At 43.0% G+C, this 15,868-nt stretch overlaps 1 protein-coding gene across 16 annotated transcripts in view; it reads right to left on the reverse strand.

Moving 5' to 3' along the window:
• The window catches only part of CHL1 (cell adhesion molecule L1 like), a 365,024-nt gene that overhangs the window by 26,389 nt on the left and 322,767 nt on the right, over window positions 1-15,868 (reverse strand). For all 16 annotated transcript variants that reach the window (XM_061618586.1, XM_061618580.1, XM_061618578.1 and 13 more), the window contains 4 exons: window positions 9,654-9,769; window positions 7,530-7,734; window positions 5,542-5,664; window positions 4,720-4,899 (listed from right to left, as the gene is read on the reverse strand). In XM_061618586.1, the coding sequence (XP_061474570.1) occupies window positions 4,720-4,899; window positions 5,542-5,664; window positions 7,530-7,734; window positions 9,654-9,769 (624 nt within the window). The remainder of the gene's footprint in view (window positions 1-4,719; window positions 4,900-5,541; window positions 5,665-7,529; window positions 7,735-9,653; window positions 9,770-15,868) is intronic.

A 15,868-nucleotide genomic window follows, 5' to 3' on the forward strand; every position in this document is an offset into this window, starting at 1 on the left:
GTCAAAAAGGCAAAAAAAAATCTGCACCATTACTTTGAAGGCAAGAAAAGTCTCCGATCCTCTCTGAAGGGAGGGACCTCACGCTCTTTCCTTGGACAGGTAAAAACAACAACAACAACAAAATGCAAGGCCTCTCCAGAGTAATGTGTTTTTAAATTGTTTTTAATTTTTTTTAAATTGTGTTTTTAAATTGTTTTTGTGTTTTAAAATTTGTATGTTTGTTTTTAATGTTTTTAATTGCTGTAAACTGCCCAGAGAGCTTTGGCTATGGGGCGGTATATATAAATGTAATAATAAATAATAATGGTAGACTGCTTCTACCACCAACCTGGACATGGAGCTAGGCAGGAAGAAACTGTGCCTTTATCCATCTAGAGTTTCTCTACTCATGAACTGGAGAGGTCGCTCTCCCATGCATGGGGTAAGAGCAACTAAATTTATATTGTCCTCTCTAGTGGAGCGAGTGGGAGGGACAACCCATCCAAGAATTCCCTCCTTCTTGCAGGAAAATTAACGAGATCCCCTGAGCTGTCAGTGAGAGGGAAGGGAAGGAGGGGAGGGGAGTGTTGAACTCCTGTCCACCCCAGCTCCTGAGTGCCTCACTGGCCACATTAATCACATCATCTGCACTACCTAGAATGAGGAGTGGAAGCTCCAGGACACTGAGCAAGATCAGGGGCTGCAAGATTTAAAGAGACACACTGCGGCACAGCGAGGTGCAGCCCTACTTAGATGAGGATGCCGCCCTCCTTTGTTTATTGGTCTTATCAGTTGTCCTAGGTGAGAGCTTGGTGCACCTAAAGAGTGAAATGGGTGTGACTAAGTGAGAGCTAGAGGTATTTGGTGGGTAGTTGTCTTTTTGGGGAACAATAGCAGACTGTTGGTACCTCACCTATACGTAATCTCTTGTCTATGTTTGTTATTATTTTCTTTGTTATTATTTGTGACAATAAACAAAAGGGAACCTATAATTTGGTGGTGGTGGTGGTGTCTGGCAACTAATTTCTTTTGGCTTGGCCAACAAGGCTTGTTAAAATTGTAGACCCCTCCCTATAGGAACGAATGATTCCATTCATTCTTATAGAGGCAGGAAACATATGGTGGGTGGGTGGATTCAGAGGTGAGGTCCAAAAGTCAATCTCACTGCAGGTCAAACATGTGGAGTGTGTGGCTTTTGGATCTCACCCTCCAATTTCACCCTTGCACTGTTTCCCCCCCCACCCAAAAGGAACTTATGGGTCCTGAGACAAGCCCTCCAATTGAGTCAGAATAATTACCTTTTAATTCCTCCTGAAATAACTCAGACTCTGAATTAATCTGCCAAGAGGTTTGGAAGCTCACCCATCTGTAGCTATTAGGCTCAAAGGGAACAGGAACAGAAACTCCCCATGAGCTAAGTCCAGCTCACTCAGACAAAACTATTAGGCCTGGACTGGTTGTCATAAAGCCCAGCACTGGAGTGTGAGCAGAACTGTCATGAGCAGGAGGAGGCAGCTGGTGCCATGATCCAAGCTGAGGGGCTCACCCAGCAGGAGTCAGAAACATGGGGAGAAGAGCTCCGCTGCCTTTTAGTGCCCGCAATGGAGGATGGGAATTAATTAGTTAAATAAATAAATGATTAAATGGGATCATAAACCCACCCCCTTGCATATATCTTAAAGTTTACCATTAAATATAACTTGTTGCCTTTAGCTAACCTAACGACTAATGCCCCATTTCTTAATTCCAGGCTCTGGGCACAAGCCTCTCAGTTTTTTGTAATCAGTGGTGTACACTAACTGCTTTAACTTTTTTTTGCCCTGGCTAAATCACTAGTTGAGTCCCTGCCACTATATAATATCCTTCCCACAGATTAACCTAACCTGTCCAGGACAGGGATAGAGGAGAAACTTGTCAGGTTTGCATTTTAAAACAAACGGATCTATTTTGCCACTTTCAGACTCATCTAAGGCTCGGAACACATCAAGTGGATTACATACTTCTCCAAATTTTGTGGTACAACTTCAGCTTAATAAATGTGCATACAATTCTTATTTTATTAAAATGCATACAAAAATTCTTATTTGGGGAGGAATGCATTAAAAAGTATACACATAACTCAGATACATGTATTTTAGGGGAAGAATCCATACAAAACACCTACGTTAAAACAAATCTATAAAACCCAGGCTAGAACAGACCTATGTTTTTATGCACATGTGAAACTTGACACAAAAAAGAAATAGACTGATCTATTCCATCTCTTGTCCAGACCACAGTTTGCCATGAGCACATGCACTGCAGAACTGACCTGCAGAGTACATAGCTCAGATGACTCAAGCCAGCTAGCTAAGCAAAAACACTGTCTGTGCAATCCAATGGATATCTACTCAGAAGTAAGTCCTATCAATGGGATTTAGGATTGTAATATGCTGAATGTGGGTGGCAGACACAAGACAAAATGTTATGTAAAAAAGAGGAAATGTACAGTATTATATATATATATGAACGTAATTGTGATTAACCAAACAGAGGTTTTTATTGTATTAACAAAATGTTTCAGCTTCTGCCTTCATCAGCTGCTAACATACAAATGCTGTTACCAAGGTGGCAGTTATAGAGCTTTGAGGATGGAATGCTCAGAGGGGCTTCATTGGCAGAAGCTAAGTAGTGGTGGTACTGTCCTCCAGGTTCAGGCCATGTGGTGCCAATGTGTCCAGGGAGTAAATCCAAAAATTCTCCCTTTTAGTCAATGGATCTAATGGATCTGCTAATGGATCCAGCAGCATTGATCAAAAGGGAGAACTTTTGGATTTACTCTCTGGACACATTGGCACCACATGGCCTGAACCTGGAGGACAGTACCACCACTACTTAGCTTCTGCAAATGAAGCCCCTCTGAGCATTCCATCCTCAAAGCTCTATAACTGCCACCTTGGTAACAGCATTTGTATGTTGGCAGCTGATGAAGGCGGAAGCTGAAACGTTTTGTTAATACAATAAAAACTTCTGTTTGGTTAATCACAATTACGTTTATATATATTTTTAGGTGATTAATGGAATCCTTAGAGGGATCCAGAGCAAGCTTGAGTGAAGTTCTGTTTGTTGCTTTCAAAACTGTCTTGTCTGTCTGTCTGTCTGTCTGTCTATCTATCTATGGCCAAACTTTAAAATAAATCATTTTCACTGTATGTTTAATTTATCCTAACATGAGGCAGCCTTGGTAAGAGGCCCATAGACTTGATCTGTAGCCTAAATGGATTGTGCCACTTGCAAATCAGATAACCTATTAAGTGCAAGAAAATATTTGACTTTTCCATGTCAACATCGCTATTGTATATTATCCACGCTGATAAGCTTGGGCATCTTCTGCTTATCTCATTCCCTTTGGCAAATTGGCATGCCAATCTCACTTAATATTACCAATTAATATCTAGTTTGTTCTTCAGTAACAGGGCTGGAGTTGTGAACTGGTCAAGCCTTTCGTCTGATTGTATTTTAGATGAGTGGGACAGGTGTAATTGTATTAGTGGGAGGTTTAGCTTTCAGATCAGCAAGTGAATCACAAAATATTACCACTGAAGGAACGGTTGAATATTCAAACCTGGATTTTTACTCTTGGTCACATCTACGGCAAAAGTAGTGCTCTGCTTGCAGCAAGTATTGTAGAATGAGACAAGTTTACATTTGATGACTGTAGTCTGACCCAGAGTTAGATAGTTCATCTTACCCCCTTTGAATACAGTAGAACTCTTGCCTAACTGTAGCTCAACTATGTGTTAAACCTTAGCCTAACTTGGAAAAAGTGTATACATTTTCCTAATGTCCATTGATTAACTGAATGTTTAGACTGCACTCTGACTGCAGTTTAGTCTGGAATAACTATTCCATGTAGGGATGGGAAAATCTGTCAATTTCCTGGTTTCTCATAGTTCCTCATTTTTCAAGTCCTAAGGTTCAGTTCTCCACTTTTCTACATCAGTCTGCGATATGTTTTGGGGGGAGGGGGGCAAAAACTGTTCATGCAAGTTCATCAGCAGTTTAGTGTGAATCTCCCCTAATAGACACATTTTTCTATGCAATTTTGTCTTAATACACACATTTTTGCAAACCATTTTTCATAATATAACACATTATTGTCAGTTATTTTCACTAATATGATGCATTTTAATATATAGTTTATTCTAGAATGTGCATTTGGCACACACTACTTAGCTGGAGAACTGCAGTGCAATAATAAAAAAGTGCACATTTTGAAGGATGGCTGTGTTTTGGTTCACATATTGTTTCAGAAAGTGTGAATGAGGTAGGTTCACCTTTAAATGTGGATGGAATTGAATTTCTCCCTATCCCCAATTGCTTTTTAAATGTTTAAGATCTTCCTAATCCTGAGAGACAGTGGAATAGAATATTCAAATATTCAGTCCTCTAAAACCCAGACCTTTCTAAAAGTCAAAGAGCAAAATGCAAAGTCAATCAATTTCTTCAGAGAATTATCACAGGAAGCAATTTTGCAACTACTTCAGAAAAAAAAAGAATAATGGGAAAATGGTAGCAAAATGGTAATGCTGAAATAGCCTTAACCAATGATCAGAGGTCTGTTGCTCTTTGAAGCCTTAAATGTTAGCTGTGTCCGGGAATTGGATGAAAAACAGACAAGATTTCCTTGACATTGAACCTACAAAATGTTGATGTGAAAATGGCTCATGGAAATTAATCTCAGCCCTACTTTTAACTTACTGCCTTCGCTTATTGTTACAGCTTCCTCTGTGATTGCTTTCCCACAACCTTGTACAGTACAGGCTCTTGCATAGAACTTATACTTCGTGCTGATGCTCAGATTGGAAAGCCTGAAGCTGAATGATGAAGGGTTGGTAATATTGATTTCATGCAAGGGTCCAATGTCATCAGTTTCATTAACTGGAAAAAGAAGAAGCAAGAATAGTATTCAGTCAAGCACTGTCATCTGAGAGCAGACTGGTTTGTTAAAAACATGCCTCATGGACCAGGTCCCTGATCCATGAATGCTGAGCTAAACAGGCACTTAAACTGCTATGCACACATTTTGAAATATATAGTTTTCATGTCATACAGAGTAATTTCCATGAAAGGGGGGTAGAAGAGACATGTCTGGTGCAGCTTTCATTCTTATCAGAATCTGAATACCAACAAGAATGATGCACAAAAAGTGGTGGTGTGACCAGAGGTGGTTACCTTAGTCTGCCTAATAGTAGGGCTGTCCCTGCTCAGATTCAAATGTATTAGCCTCAGCCTCCTAGCTGTTCAACATGATAACAGCTCTACTTGAATTATGGGAGAAAAGCTAGGGGATCCTTAATGAAATACACAAGCTCCACCCTGACTTCCAATTTTAGCTAAATAATGCCCTCTCCCCTTGTAGCCTTCTTAAAAAAAAAGAAACCACAGTAGCTAAGGAGGCTGATACAAAAAGTAAGGAAGCTGGGTCCCCTCTTCAGGTAGTTTGAGAACCTGAATAACAATTATGTGTCTCCAAAATTTGTTTTAAAACTCTACATCCAAGTAGGCCATTCATGTACTTACTTCTCTGGTACTGCAAAATATATCCAGAGACAATACCATTTGGTTTCTTAGGTAGTCCCCATGATAGTGTTACTGAGTCTTTATCTAAGTTTAGTATCTTTAGGAAGTGTGGTTTTTCTGGGACTGGAAAACAGAAAAAGTGCATTACAATTTCTTCACATTGGCTCATTCTGTTTTACCTTAGATAGGCATAACGTTTCTTTCCATTTGATTCTGTCCATCACTTCATTACATAAACACACATATCACACCATTTGGAACATAGTAGGAAAAGTTTCAAGCCCCTTAACATGGAGAATATGATAGTCATGGAGAGATTTCAGAAATGATGACAGTTACCACAAACAGGATGGCCACAAACTTCCTAGAGCCCCCCTCCACATTTCTCTAAATCTCAAAAGCCCACATATAAATAATTTGCCTCCAGGAGCAGCCCACATGGTGGGTGATAAGGGAGAGGCAAGGCAGAAGCAAGATCAGGCATGCTAAAGGATCGAATCAGGTGCTTCTGCCACTGCGTCCATGCAGCCCCAACCTCGCTACTGACTTGCCCTCCCACTTCCACTGCTGCCAGGAGGCTATTGTTGCCACTGTTTCCCACTGGGTGAGCCACTCCTGGCTGGCTCAGATGGAGAGGTGAGTCAGCAAAAAACCCTCTACAGTTTCACTGGGACCATTTACCGTTTGCCTTCTCCTGTCCCAGACAGTCTTTACAAGCAATCATTCAATCTTGATACTTCAAAGGAAGACGCAAGGCAACTGGGACAAGTTGGCATTTGGCCTCTCTTTTCATTGACTTGTTAGGTTTCCAAGTTTCTACAATGCCCATCTCACTGTAAAGTTTATTTGCTTGTTTTCTATGCCATCCTCTCTTATTGTGCCAAACAGTTACATATCCTTTTAAAGTTAATTTACCATATTGTACCTAAGACATATAGTTCACAGACTCACTAGAGGACCACAGATGCTGAAAATGAACTTGCAAGAGCTACAGAACTACCCCCCTACCCCCGCACCCTGCTGCACACATATGCGAGTTCATGCATCTGCCCCGGTAGAGATTTGAAAGCCAGGAACTGTGAAAATATAGAGGACGTGTCTCATGCCTCTTGCCTTCTGGCATAGGTCATACAGACCAACCTCTGACTGCATGTCCATTTTGTTCTTAGAGACTTCCAGGGAAGAATGACACGAAATATTATACAGCCACAAGAGTGGCTGTATACTATAGCCAGCATGGATTTTTTGCATTCTGCAACGTTAAATTGAAAATACCTCCCATGCCATTCTGCTGCTTCCTATAAGCTCATTTCAAAACAAAACCTTAAAAAAATTATAATCCTGAGCTCAGTAATGCCTGCTTAACAAGCCTCTAACTTGTCATGGCGATACACAAAACACTCAGAGAGAATCGAGAGTTCTTTCAGAGGCACATGTTACCAAATTCTTCCAAGCTGCACAGGAAGTGGATTGGACTGTGCAAGACCAACCCTAATAGTGTTTACATTTTGACAAATTTGTAGGGCAGTCCAGTATCTCAGAGAGGAGGTCAGGTCTCCTGCTCCCCTGGTGCATTCACTATAGCTGCCCAGTTTTCCTGCTTTTTAAAGTTTGATAGAAATATCTGTTGGCTACAGGTATGTTCTTAAACTGCAAGGTTTTTTTTGCCTACTAGTGAATATTCCTATCAAACACAATGATAATAATTGTGTGAGGTCCAATGAATGTACAGTTGCAGTGATTATTTATGTAAAGTTGGTAACAATCATTCATCCACATTCACTGGTCCAGCTGGGTACAAGATGCAGACTATAAACAAAATTTGGGCATTGAAACACATAAAATCAATCTAAAGATGATGATTTGATAGCTCTGGCTGTGAGAATACCCAGACATAGGGAAAATCTCTAGCATACACAAACAGCTGCAGTAAAAGAAAACACAGTTATGAACATCGGCTACTGTTCCCCTTCACCTCCCTCAATTACCTCCTTCTGGGGTTTGAAATGTATATGTAGGGCTTTCTGGTCCAGCTCCTTTGGAATTAAAGGCCAAAACTGTTAAGTGGTATTCACTAAAAGGCTCTAGTCCAGGAATCATTCCATCATTTCTATCTGCGTTAAACGTCAGGAAATGCTTCTCTGGGTGACGGCTCTTCCCATCCAAACGACTTCGTATTTTCCACCAGCTGACCTGTAGCGAGATCACATCGAATGTTTGAGGCATGCAACAACTATGAGTTTCAGTTGGTACAGCTCGAGGATGTGGACAAGGTGCTTGGACAGGTGCGGGCGACCACTTCTGCTCTGGATCCTTGCCCCTCATGGCTAATAAAAGCTAGCAGGAATGGAACAGCCAGCTGGGCCAAGGAGGTGATTAATGCCTCTTTACGAGAGGGAGTGGTCCCACCCTGCCTGAAACAGGCGGTGGTGAGACCGCTCCTAAAAAAATCCTCCTTGGACCCTGATAATTTGGACAACTATAGGCCAGTAGAAATGTCCCATTCCTGGGCAAGGTTCTAGAGCGTGTGGTCGCTCGCCAACTCCAGGCTCTCTTGGATGAAACTGATTATCTAGACCCATTTCAATCGGGCTTTCGGCCGGGGTTTGGTACAGAAACGGCCTTGGTCGCCCTGTATGATGACCTCTGTCAGGAGAAAGACAGAGGGAGTGTAACTCTGTTGGTTCTCCTTGATCTCTCAGCGGCGTTTGATACCATCGACCATGGTATCCTTCTGGAGCGACTTACGGATTTAGGAGTGGGAGGCACTGCTTGGCGGTGGCTCTGCTCCTATCTCGGGAATCGTCTCCAGAAGGTGATGCTGGGGGAACATTACTCGAGTCCCTGGGTACTCCTATATGGGGTCCCGCAGGGTTCAGTTCTGTCCCCCATGCTTTTTAATATCTATATGAAGCCGCTGGGTGAGGTCATCAGGAGTTTTGGAGTGCGTTTCCAGCAATATGCTGATGATACGCAGCTCTACTACTCCTTTTCATCTTCCTCAGGTGAGGCTGTTGATGTACTAGACCGCTGCCTGGCCGCGATAATGGGCTGGATGAGAGCTAATAAACTGAAACTCAATCCTAACAAGACTGAGATGCTGTTGGTGGGAGGACCCTCTGCCCAGATGGTTGATGTTCGACCTGTCCTAGATGGGGTTACACTCCCCCTAAAGGAACAGGTACGTAGTTTGGGGGTCTTATTAGATCCGCTCCTGTCACTTGAGGCTCAGGTAGCCTCGGTGGCACGGAATGCATTCTACCAGCTCCGGCTGGTAGCCCAACTACGACCCTATTTGAGCAAGGAGCATCTTGCCTCAGTTATCCATGCTATGGTAACCTCTAGATTGGACTACTGTAATGCACTCTACGTGGGGCTACCTATGAAGACGGTTCGGAAACTTCAGCTAGTGCAAAATGCTGCGGCCAGAGTTCTCACTGGGACAAAGAAATTTGACCATATAACACCTGTCCTGGCGCAGCTGCACTGGCTACCGATATGTTTCCGGGCCAGATTCAAAGTGTTGGTTCTTACCTATAAAGCCCTAAACGGCATCGGACCGCAATACCTGATGGAGCGCCTCTCTCGCTATGTACCTACCCGTTCACTACGCTCGACGTCGAAGGCCCTTCTCCGGGTTCCAACCCATAAAGAGGCCCGGAGATCAACAACTAGATCTAGGGCCTTCTCGGTGGTGGCCCCCGAACTATGGAATGCCCTCCCAGACGAGATACGCCTGGCGCCTTCTCTGTTATCTTTTTGGCGCCAGGTAAAAACTTACCTTTTCGCCCAGGCTTTTTAAATTTTGTAAATTTTTAAATATTTTAATTTAACATTTTAAACTTAATATGATCTTAATTTAAATCTCAATGGCAATTTTATTAATGTTTTATAATTGTACTATATATATATTTTTTCCACACTTGCTCATATTTTAATTGTGATTTTATTTGTTGTACACCGCCCTGAGAGCTTTCTGCTATAGGGCGGTCTAGAAATGTAATTAAATAAATAAATAAATAAATAAAATGGTCCACAAATAACCCTACAAAAAGAAATCTTAGATGAGGCTAATGCACAGTAAGGAAGGGGGGATAGAGAACAAGAATCACCTTATAGCCTCGGAGGTGCCCACGAACTCTGTCCTTTGGAATTGTAGACCAGATGGCTTTAGCTAGAGTACTGTTGATGGCATGCACAATTACATTGGAAGGAGCAGCTTCTGGAACTGGAAAAGCAGGAAGATGATAAGCTTGTGTTAATTATTGAACTCAGCATAGTAAGTTTCGAAGTTGTGTTTAGATGAATGATGAGTTTAAAATGAGGGTCAGTGTGATGTTCCAATATATTAGTGTATATATGGTAAGTGCTGGTTGTTTAGAGTATACATGGTAAGTAGTGAAAGAGGAGGGGGAGTGAATGGGCAATAGAATGCTTGATGATTGGCTGAATGTTTAAAATGGCTGACAGTATAAATGAAAGGATGACAGGTAAATCTGGGGGAATGTGAGGTGGTGAATTGGGGAATCTGGGAGGAGAAGAGAAAGAGTGGATTGCTTGGTGGGGTTTGAGAGAGTTGTTTGCCAGGAGAGCGTGAAGAAGGAGGGAGGTGGAGTTCAGATTAGTATTGAGTAAAACCATATGCTTATGTGCCTTAAGAAGAAATCTTGTTAATCTTGTTAGCTTTGTTATCTGTAATAAATACTTAATTTGGTTTACCAAAGGGCTGATCCTTGGCTGGGGTTTCACAGACCAGAAGGGAGGGTAAGGTAATGACCAAGGCTGAAGGGGAACTGTAACAAATGGTGGCAGCGGTGAAGAGAATAACAATACCAGTATTCAGAGTCTCTGGGAATACTAGTATTGGGACGTTACTGGTGGTTGCCTAGCAGGGGGATCTGTTGAGATCTGTGCTAGGGCGGGGAGAGAAATCATAAGAGAGAGCGGTCCGGACTGGTGGAGTCCCTGGTGGTGCCTAGAGACAGGCAGTAACCACGAGCAGGTAGGAACCTGACAGGGAGAGCCAGGGAAGGACGCCTCACATGTGGTGTCAGTAGCAGTGGGATACGAACAACAGAGAATCCAGATATGAACCAAAGAGAGTCCCAAAGACACGTGGTGATAAAGGAGACTACGTCACAGGTGTTGGCTGTAGCAGTGAGATACGAATACTAGACAATCCCTAATAGTTGTGTGGCAAACAGAAATAACAAAACAAGATTTCTTGTGAGAGTGACTGGCAAAGAGTGTGTGGCAAAGAGTGAGTGAACTCAAACACCATGGCTGAATACATAAAAATGAAAAGAGAGGAGCTGGTGGAGAAGTGCATAACATTCAATTTACCTCATGAGGGTAAAGGGGTAGATGAATTGAGGGTAGCACTTATAGGATTTGCAACTGCCCAGCAAAAACAACCTGTCAGAGAAGAGACCCCAGAAGGATATTTAAGCAATCCCGCTTATATAGAGTACTTGAGAGAGAAGTTGAGGATGGAAGGTGCAGAGAAGGAAAAACAGAGAGAGTTGGAAGCTGAGAGATTGAGGATGGAGGCTGAGGAAAAAGACAAGCAGAGAGAGTTGGAAGCTGAGAGATTGAGGATGGAGGCTGAGGAAAAAGATAAACAGCGGGAGTTGGAAGCTGAGAGATTGAGGATGGAAGGTGCAGAGAAGGAAAAACAGAGGGAGTTGGAAATTGAGAGAATGAGATTGGGGTTTGAGGAGAGGGAGAAGCAACGAGCATTGGATGCTGAATTACAAGTAGAAAAGTTAAAATTTGATAGAGAGAAATTTCACTCTGAGGAGACAAGGAAAGAGAGAGATGGAGCAAAAATAAAAATTACTCCAAAGGACTTTGCTGTCTATGAGCCTGGTCAAGATCCTCAAATTTACCTCAGCACCTTTGAAAAAGCAGCTCAGTTGTGGGGGCTACCTGAAGATAAATACATGCAGTATTTATCAAACCTGATTAAAGGGGAATTGGCTGAGGTATACCAATATTTCCCCTCAGACAAGCCCGTCACCTATGCTGAATTCAAAGAAGCAGTGTTTAAAAGATTCAGACTGGGGCCTGATTATTTTAGAAAGCTTTTCAGAAATTGCCAGATACAGACAGGGAGGTCTTTTGTGGAACTGGGAGCAAAGTTGATGGATATATTTGGAAAGTGGATGAGTAGTGCCAAAGCTCAGTCAGTGGAAGAGGTGAAAAGCCTCATGATACTGGATCAATTATACCATCAGTTACCACCAGAAATAAGGCTCCTGGTCAAAGACCGTTCCCCTACATCTGTGCAGGAGGCCGCAGAGATGGCGGATCACTTCGCCTCCAATAGAACTGGCTGGGTGGGGAAAACATCAAGAGAGTTTAAACCCAGACCATATAGTGCTGGCAGAAGGGATGTGGTACCACAGCGAGTGAGTCCTCCATTAAAATCTGAAGGGCACAGGACACCCCAGAGTGGATCTGTGTACCCTAAAAGTGAGGAGAAATTATGCTACAAATGTGGTAGACCAGGGTACCTACGTTTTCAATGTGAGGTTGCCAACCCCAGTAGTAATCCTGCTCAGACAAGGGCAGTGAAAACAGAGCCCAAGGCTTTAGAAACAGCGAAAAAGGTTCCGTTTTGCCAGATAAACTGGACAGAAGTAACAGACCTTGATTCAAGTCTGAGAGAGGAAGTGAGTGTACAAGGGGCAAATTATTGGGCATTGCTTGACACTGGTGCCGCTCAGACGTTACTGAGGCCAGATTTAATAAAATCTGAAGAAATATTACCTCAGGAAACAGTGACTATCCAAGGAGTGAGGGGTCAACCAGAAAGTTTGCCTGTGGCCCTGGTGGAAATGACTTGGAGAGGCCGAGAGGGCCGATATAAAGTAGGCATTAATGCCCAGCAACAAGAACCAGTAATACTGGGAAGGGATGTAATGGGCGCCCAAGCAAAGATCTATGTAGTGACCAGACAGCAAACTGGCAGAGAAAAAGAAGCCATATTAAGGGGGGCTGAAACAAACAGGGTGGAATCTGTTAACCAGCCTCAGGTCACCATAGCAACCACTAGCAGGCCTGCTGAAGAAGACAAACTGTATCAACTGGTCTCTGGGGAAGAAGCAGAGCAATTCAGGGAAGAGCTGCATAAAGATATCAGTTTGAAGCAGGTAAAGGAACAAGCTCTGACCCAACAGATTCCTTTCACTGACAAACTGAGGAATCAAGTTGTGTGTGAGAATGGGATTTTATATAGACTGTGGATGCCTGCTGAGAGAAAGGATGAATGTGAACCAGTGAAGCAATTGATAGTACCTAGCAAATACAGAACCAGATTGCTAGAGGTAGCCCACGATGTCCCATGTGCAGGACATCTGGGAATAAAAAAGACCAAGAGGAGATTGGCTGCACATTATTATTGGCCAAATATCTCCAAGGATGCAAAACAACATTGTCTATCTTGTGGAATATGCCAAAAGGTGGGAAAGAGTGGAGTAAAGACCAAGGCACCCTTAAAGCCCCTTCCTATAATTGGACCACCCTTTTATAGAGTGGGAATAGATTTGGTGGGCCCTTTTTCCAAACCCACAAGGCATGGCAAGAAATATCTAGTGGTGGTGGTGGATTTTGCCACCAGGTACCCAGACGCAGAAGCACTGAGATCTGTAGAAGCCCCTGTAGTGGCAGAGGCTTTATTAAAAATCTTTATGAGGCTGGGTTTCCCTCATGAAGTGCTGACAGATCAAGGCAGTGTATTCATGGGAGAAGTGATGCAATGTATGTGGAAATGTTGTGGTCTAAAACATCTAAAGACCACTACTTACCATCCCGCCACTAATGGGCTAACTGAGAGATTCAATGAAGTTTTGAAGGGCATGATAAGAAGCTATGTTCAAGATCACCCACAAGACTGGGATGAACGGTTGGGATGCTTCTTATTTGCATACAGAGAAGTCCCTCAGGAGTCAACAGGCTTCTCACCCTTTGAACTAATGTTTACTAGAAAAGTGAGGGGACCTTTGGAACTGCTAAAAAATTCATGGGAAGGAACTCTGGGAGAGTACAAAACTTCTGTAGTAGATTTTGTATTGGAATTCCGCAATAAATTAACATCAATGATGGAAGTAGTGAAAGAGAATTTGAGTCATGCACAGGAGAAGCAAAGTTACTGGTATGACAGAACAGCCAGAGAACGTGTGTATGATGTGGGAGATATGGTTATGGCGTTCATACCCAGGAAACATGACAAATTACAGGCTAACTGGGAAGGACCATATACCATCAGAGAAAGGTTTGACACAGTGACATATGTAATCACCACAGACCAATTAAACAAAAGCAAAGTGGTTCATGTAAATATGTTGAAGCCTTACCATACCAGGGATGCACAGGTGTTGCGAGTTACCTTATTCCCTGAGGGAAGTGGGCCTGAACTTCCAGATTTGGTACAGGAAAGCAAAGACAAAGGAGGGGTAGATCAAGTGGAATGGTCAGAGGAGGTAGAGGAGGAAGTAAAAGAAGAGATTCTGAGAGTTTTGAAAACCTATAGGAATCTCTTTAGCAACAAACCTGGCCGAACCAGTATAGTTATACATTCCATTGATACTGGAGATCATGCCCCAATCAGATCTGTTCCGTACCGTGCGAATGGGAAAGTTTTGAATGAGATCAAAAAGGAGGTGGAAGATATGCTGGAATTAGGAGTGATCAGGGAATCCATCAGTCCCTGGGCCTCAAGTATTGTCCTGGTTCCGAAAAAAGATGGAACGACAAGGTTTTGCATTGATTATCGGCTAATCAATAAAATTACTGTCTCAGATGCGTATCCTATGCCTAGGGTAGACGCTATGTTAGAGTTATTGGGGGCAGCAACCATTATCTCTACACTAGATCTCTGTAAAGGATTTTGGCAAATGGAACTAGACGAGCAATCCAGAGCCAAAACTGCCTTCAGTACACCAGATGGGTTATATGAGTTTGTGACCTTACCCATGGGACTAAGGAACTCACCAAGTTCATTTCAGAGGCTAATCAATACTGTGTTGCGAGGCATGTCAGATTTTGCAGTGGCCTATATCGATGACGTGGCCATTTTTAGCAAGTCGGTGTCTGAGCATGTCCAACACCTGACAACAGTATTGGAGGCCTTAAGAAAAGCAGGCCTCACAATAAAAGCTAAGAAATGCCAGTTTGGACTAAAGGAAGTAATCTATTTAGGACATAAGGTGGGGAGTGGGAAAATCACCCCCTTATGGAGCAAGGTGGAGGCAATACAAGCGTGGCCGATCCCCTTAACCAAAAAACAAGTAAGGGCATTTCTGGGTGTGGCTGGATTTTATAGGAAGTTTGTGAGAAATTTTGGGGAAATAGCAACCCCCTTGCATGAATTAACGAAGAAGAAGTGTTCTGAGCGTGTGGTATGGACGGATGAATGTCAGAAGGCTTTTGATCTACTGAAGCAAGCCTTGTGCCAAGGACCCATATTAATAGCACCAGACTATGAGCAACCATTCATCGTGGCTACAGATGCGTCGGACCTGGCGCTGGGAGTCGTCTTGCTACAGGAGAGAGAAGGCACCAGACATCCAGTGGCGTACCTGAGTCGCAAGCTGACGCCGAGGGAGAAAAACTATTCGTCGGTCCAGAAGGAGTGCCTAGCGGTCGTGTGGGGACTGAACAAGTTGCGCCCATACGTGTGGGGACGAAGATTCACAGTGACTACGGATCATCGGGCCTTGTTATGGTTGCAGACTATGAAAAACCATAACACTATGCTGCAGAGGTGGTCCTGGGCCCTACAGGACTATCAAGTGGACTTCCAGTTCATCAAAGGCAAGGACAATGTACTGGCCGATGGACTTTCCAGGCAAGTGGCTGGGACTGCAGTGACGTGACCAGACAGAGGAACAAAGAAATACATTTTCCCCATAGAGACTTTTATTTGTTAACGCGACGTATAAATCCTGGAACAGGAATAATACTCTGCAGTTGTTTAAGGGGGGGGAAATGTGATGTTCCTATATAATAGTGTATATATGGTAAGTGCTGGTTGTTTAGAGTATACATGGTAAGTAGTGAAAGAGGAGGGGGAGTGAATGGGCAATAGAATGCTTGATGATTGGCTGAATGTTTAAAATGGCTGACAGTATAAATGAAAGGATGACAGGTAAATCTGGGTGAATGTGAGGTGGTGAATTGTGGAATCTGGGGGGAGAAGAGAAAGAGTGGATTGCTTGGTGGGGTTTAGAGAGTTGTTTACCAGGAGGGAGGTGGAGTTCGGATTAGTATTGAGTAAAACCATATGCTTATGTGCCTTAAGAAGAAATCTTGTTAATCTTGTTAG

The sequence above is a fragment of the Rhineura floridana genome, chromosome 3, assembly GCF_030035675.1.
Source record: "Rhineura floridana isolate rRhiFlo1 chromosome 3, rRhiFlo1.hap2, whole genome shotgun sequence".
Classification (NCBI taxonomy): domain Eukaryota; kingdom Metazoa; phylum Chordata; class Lepidosauria; order Squamata; family Rhineuridae; genus Rhineura; species Rhineura floridana.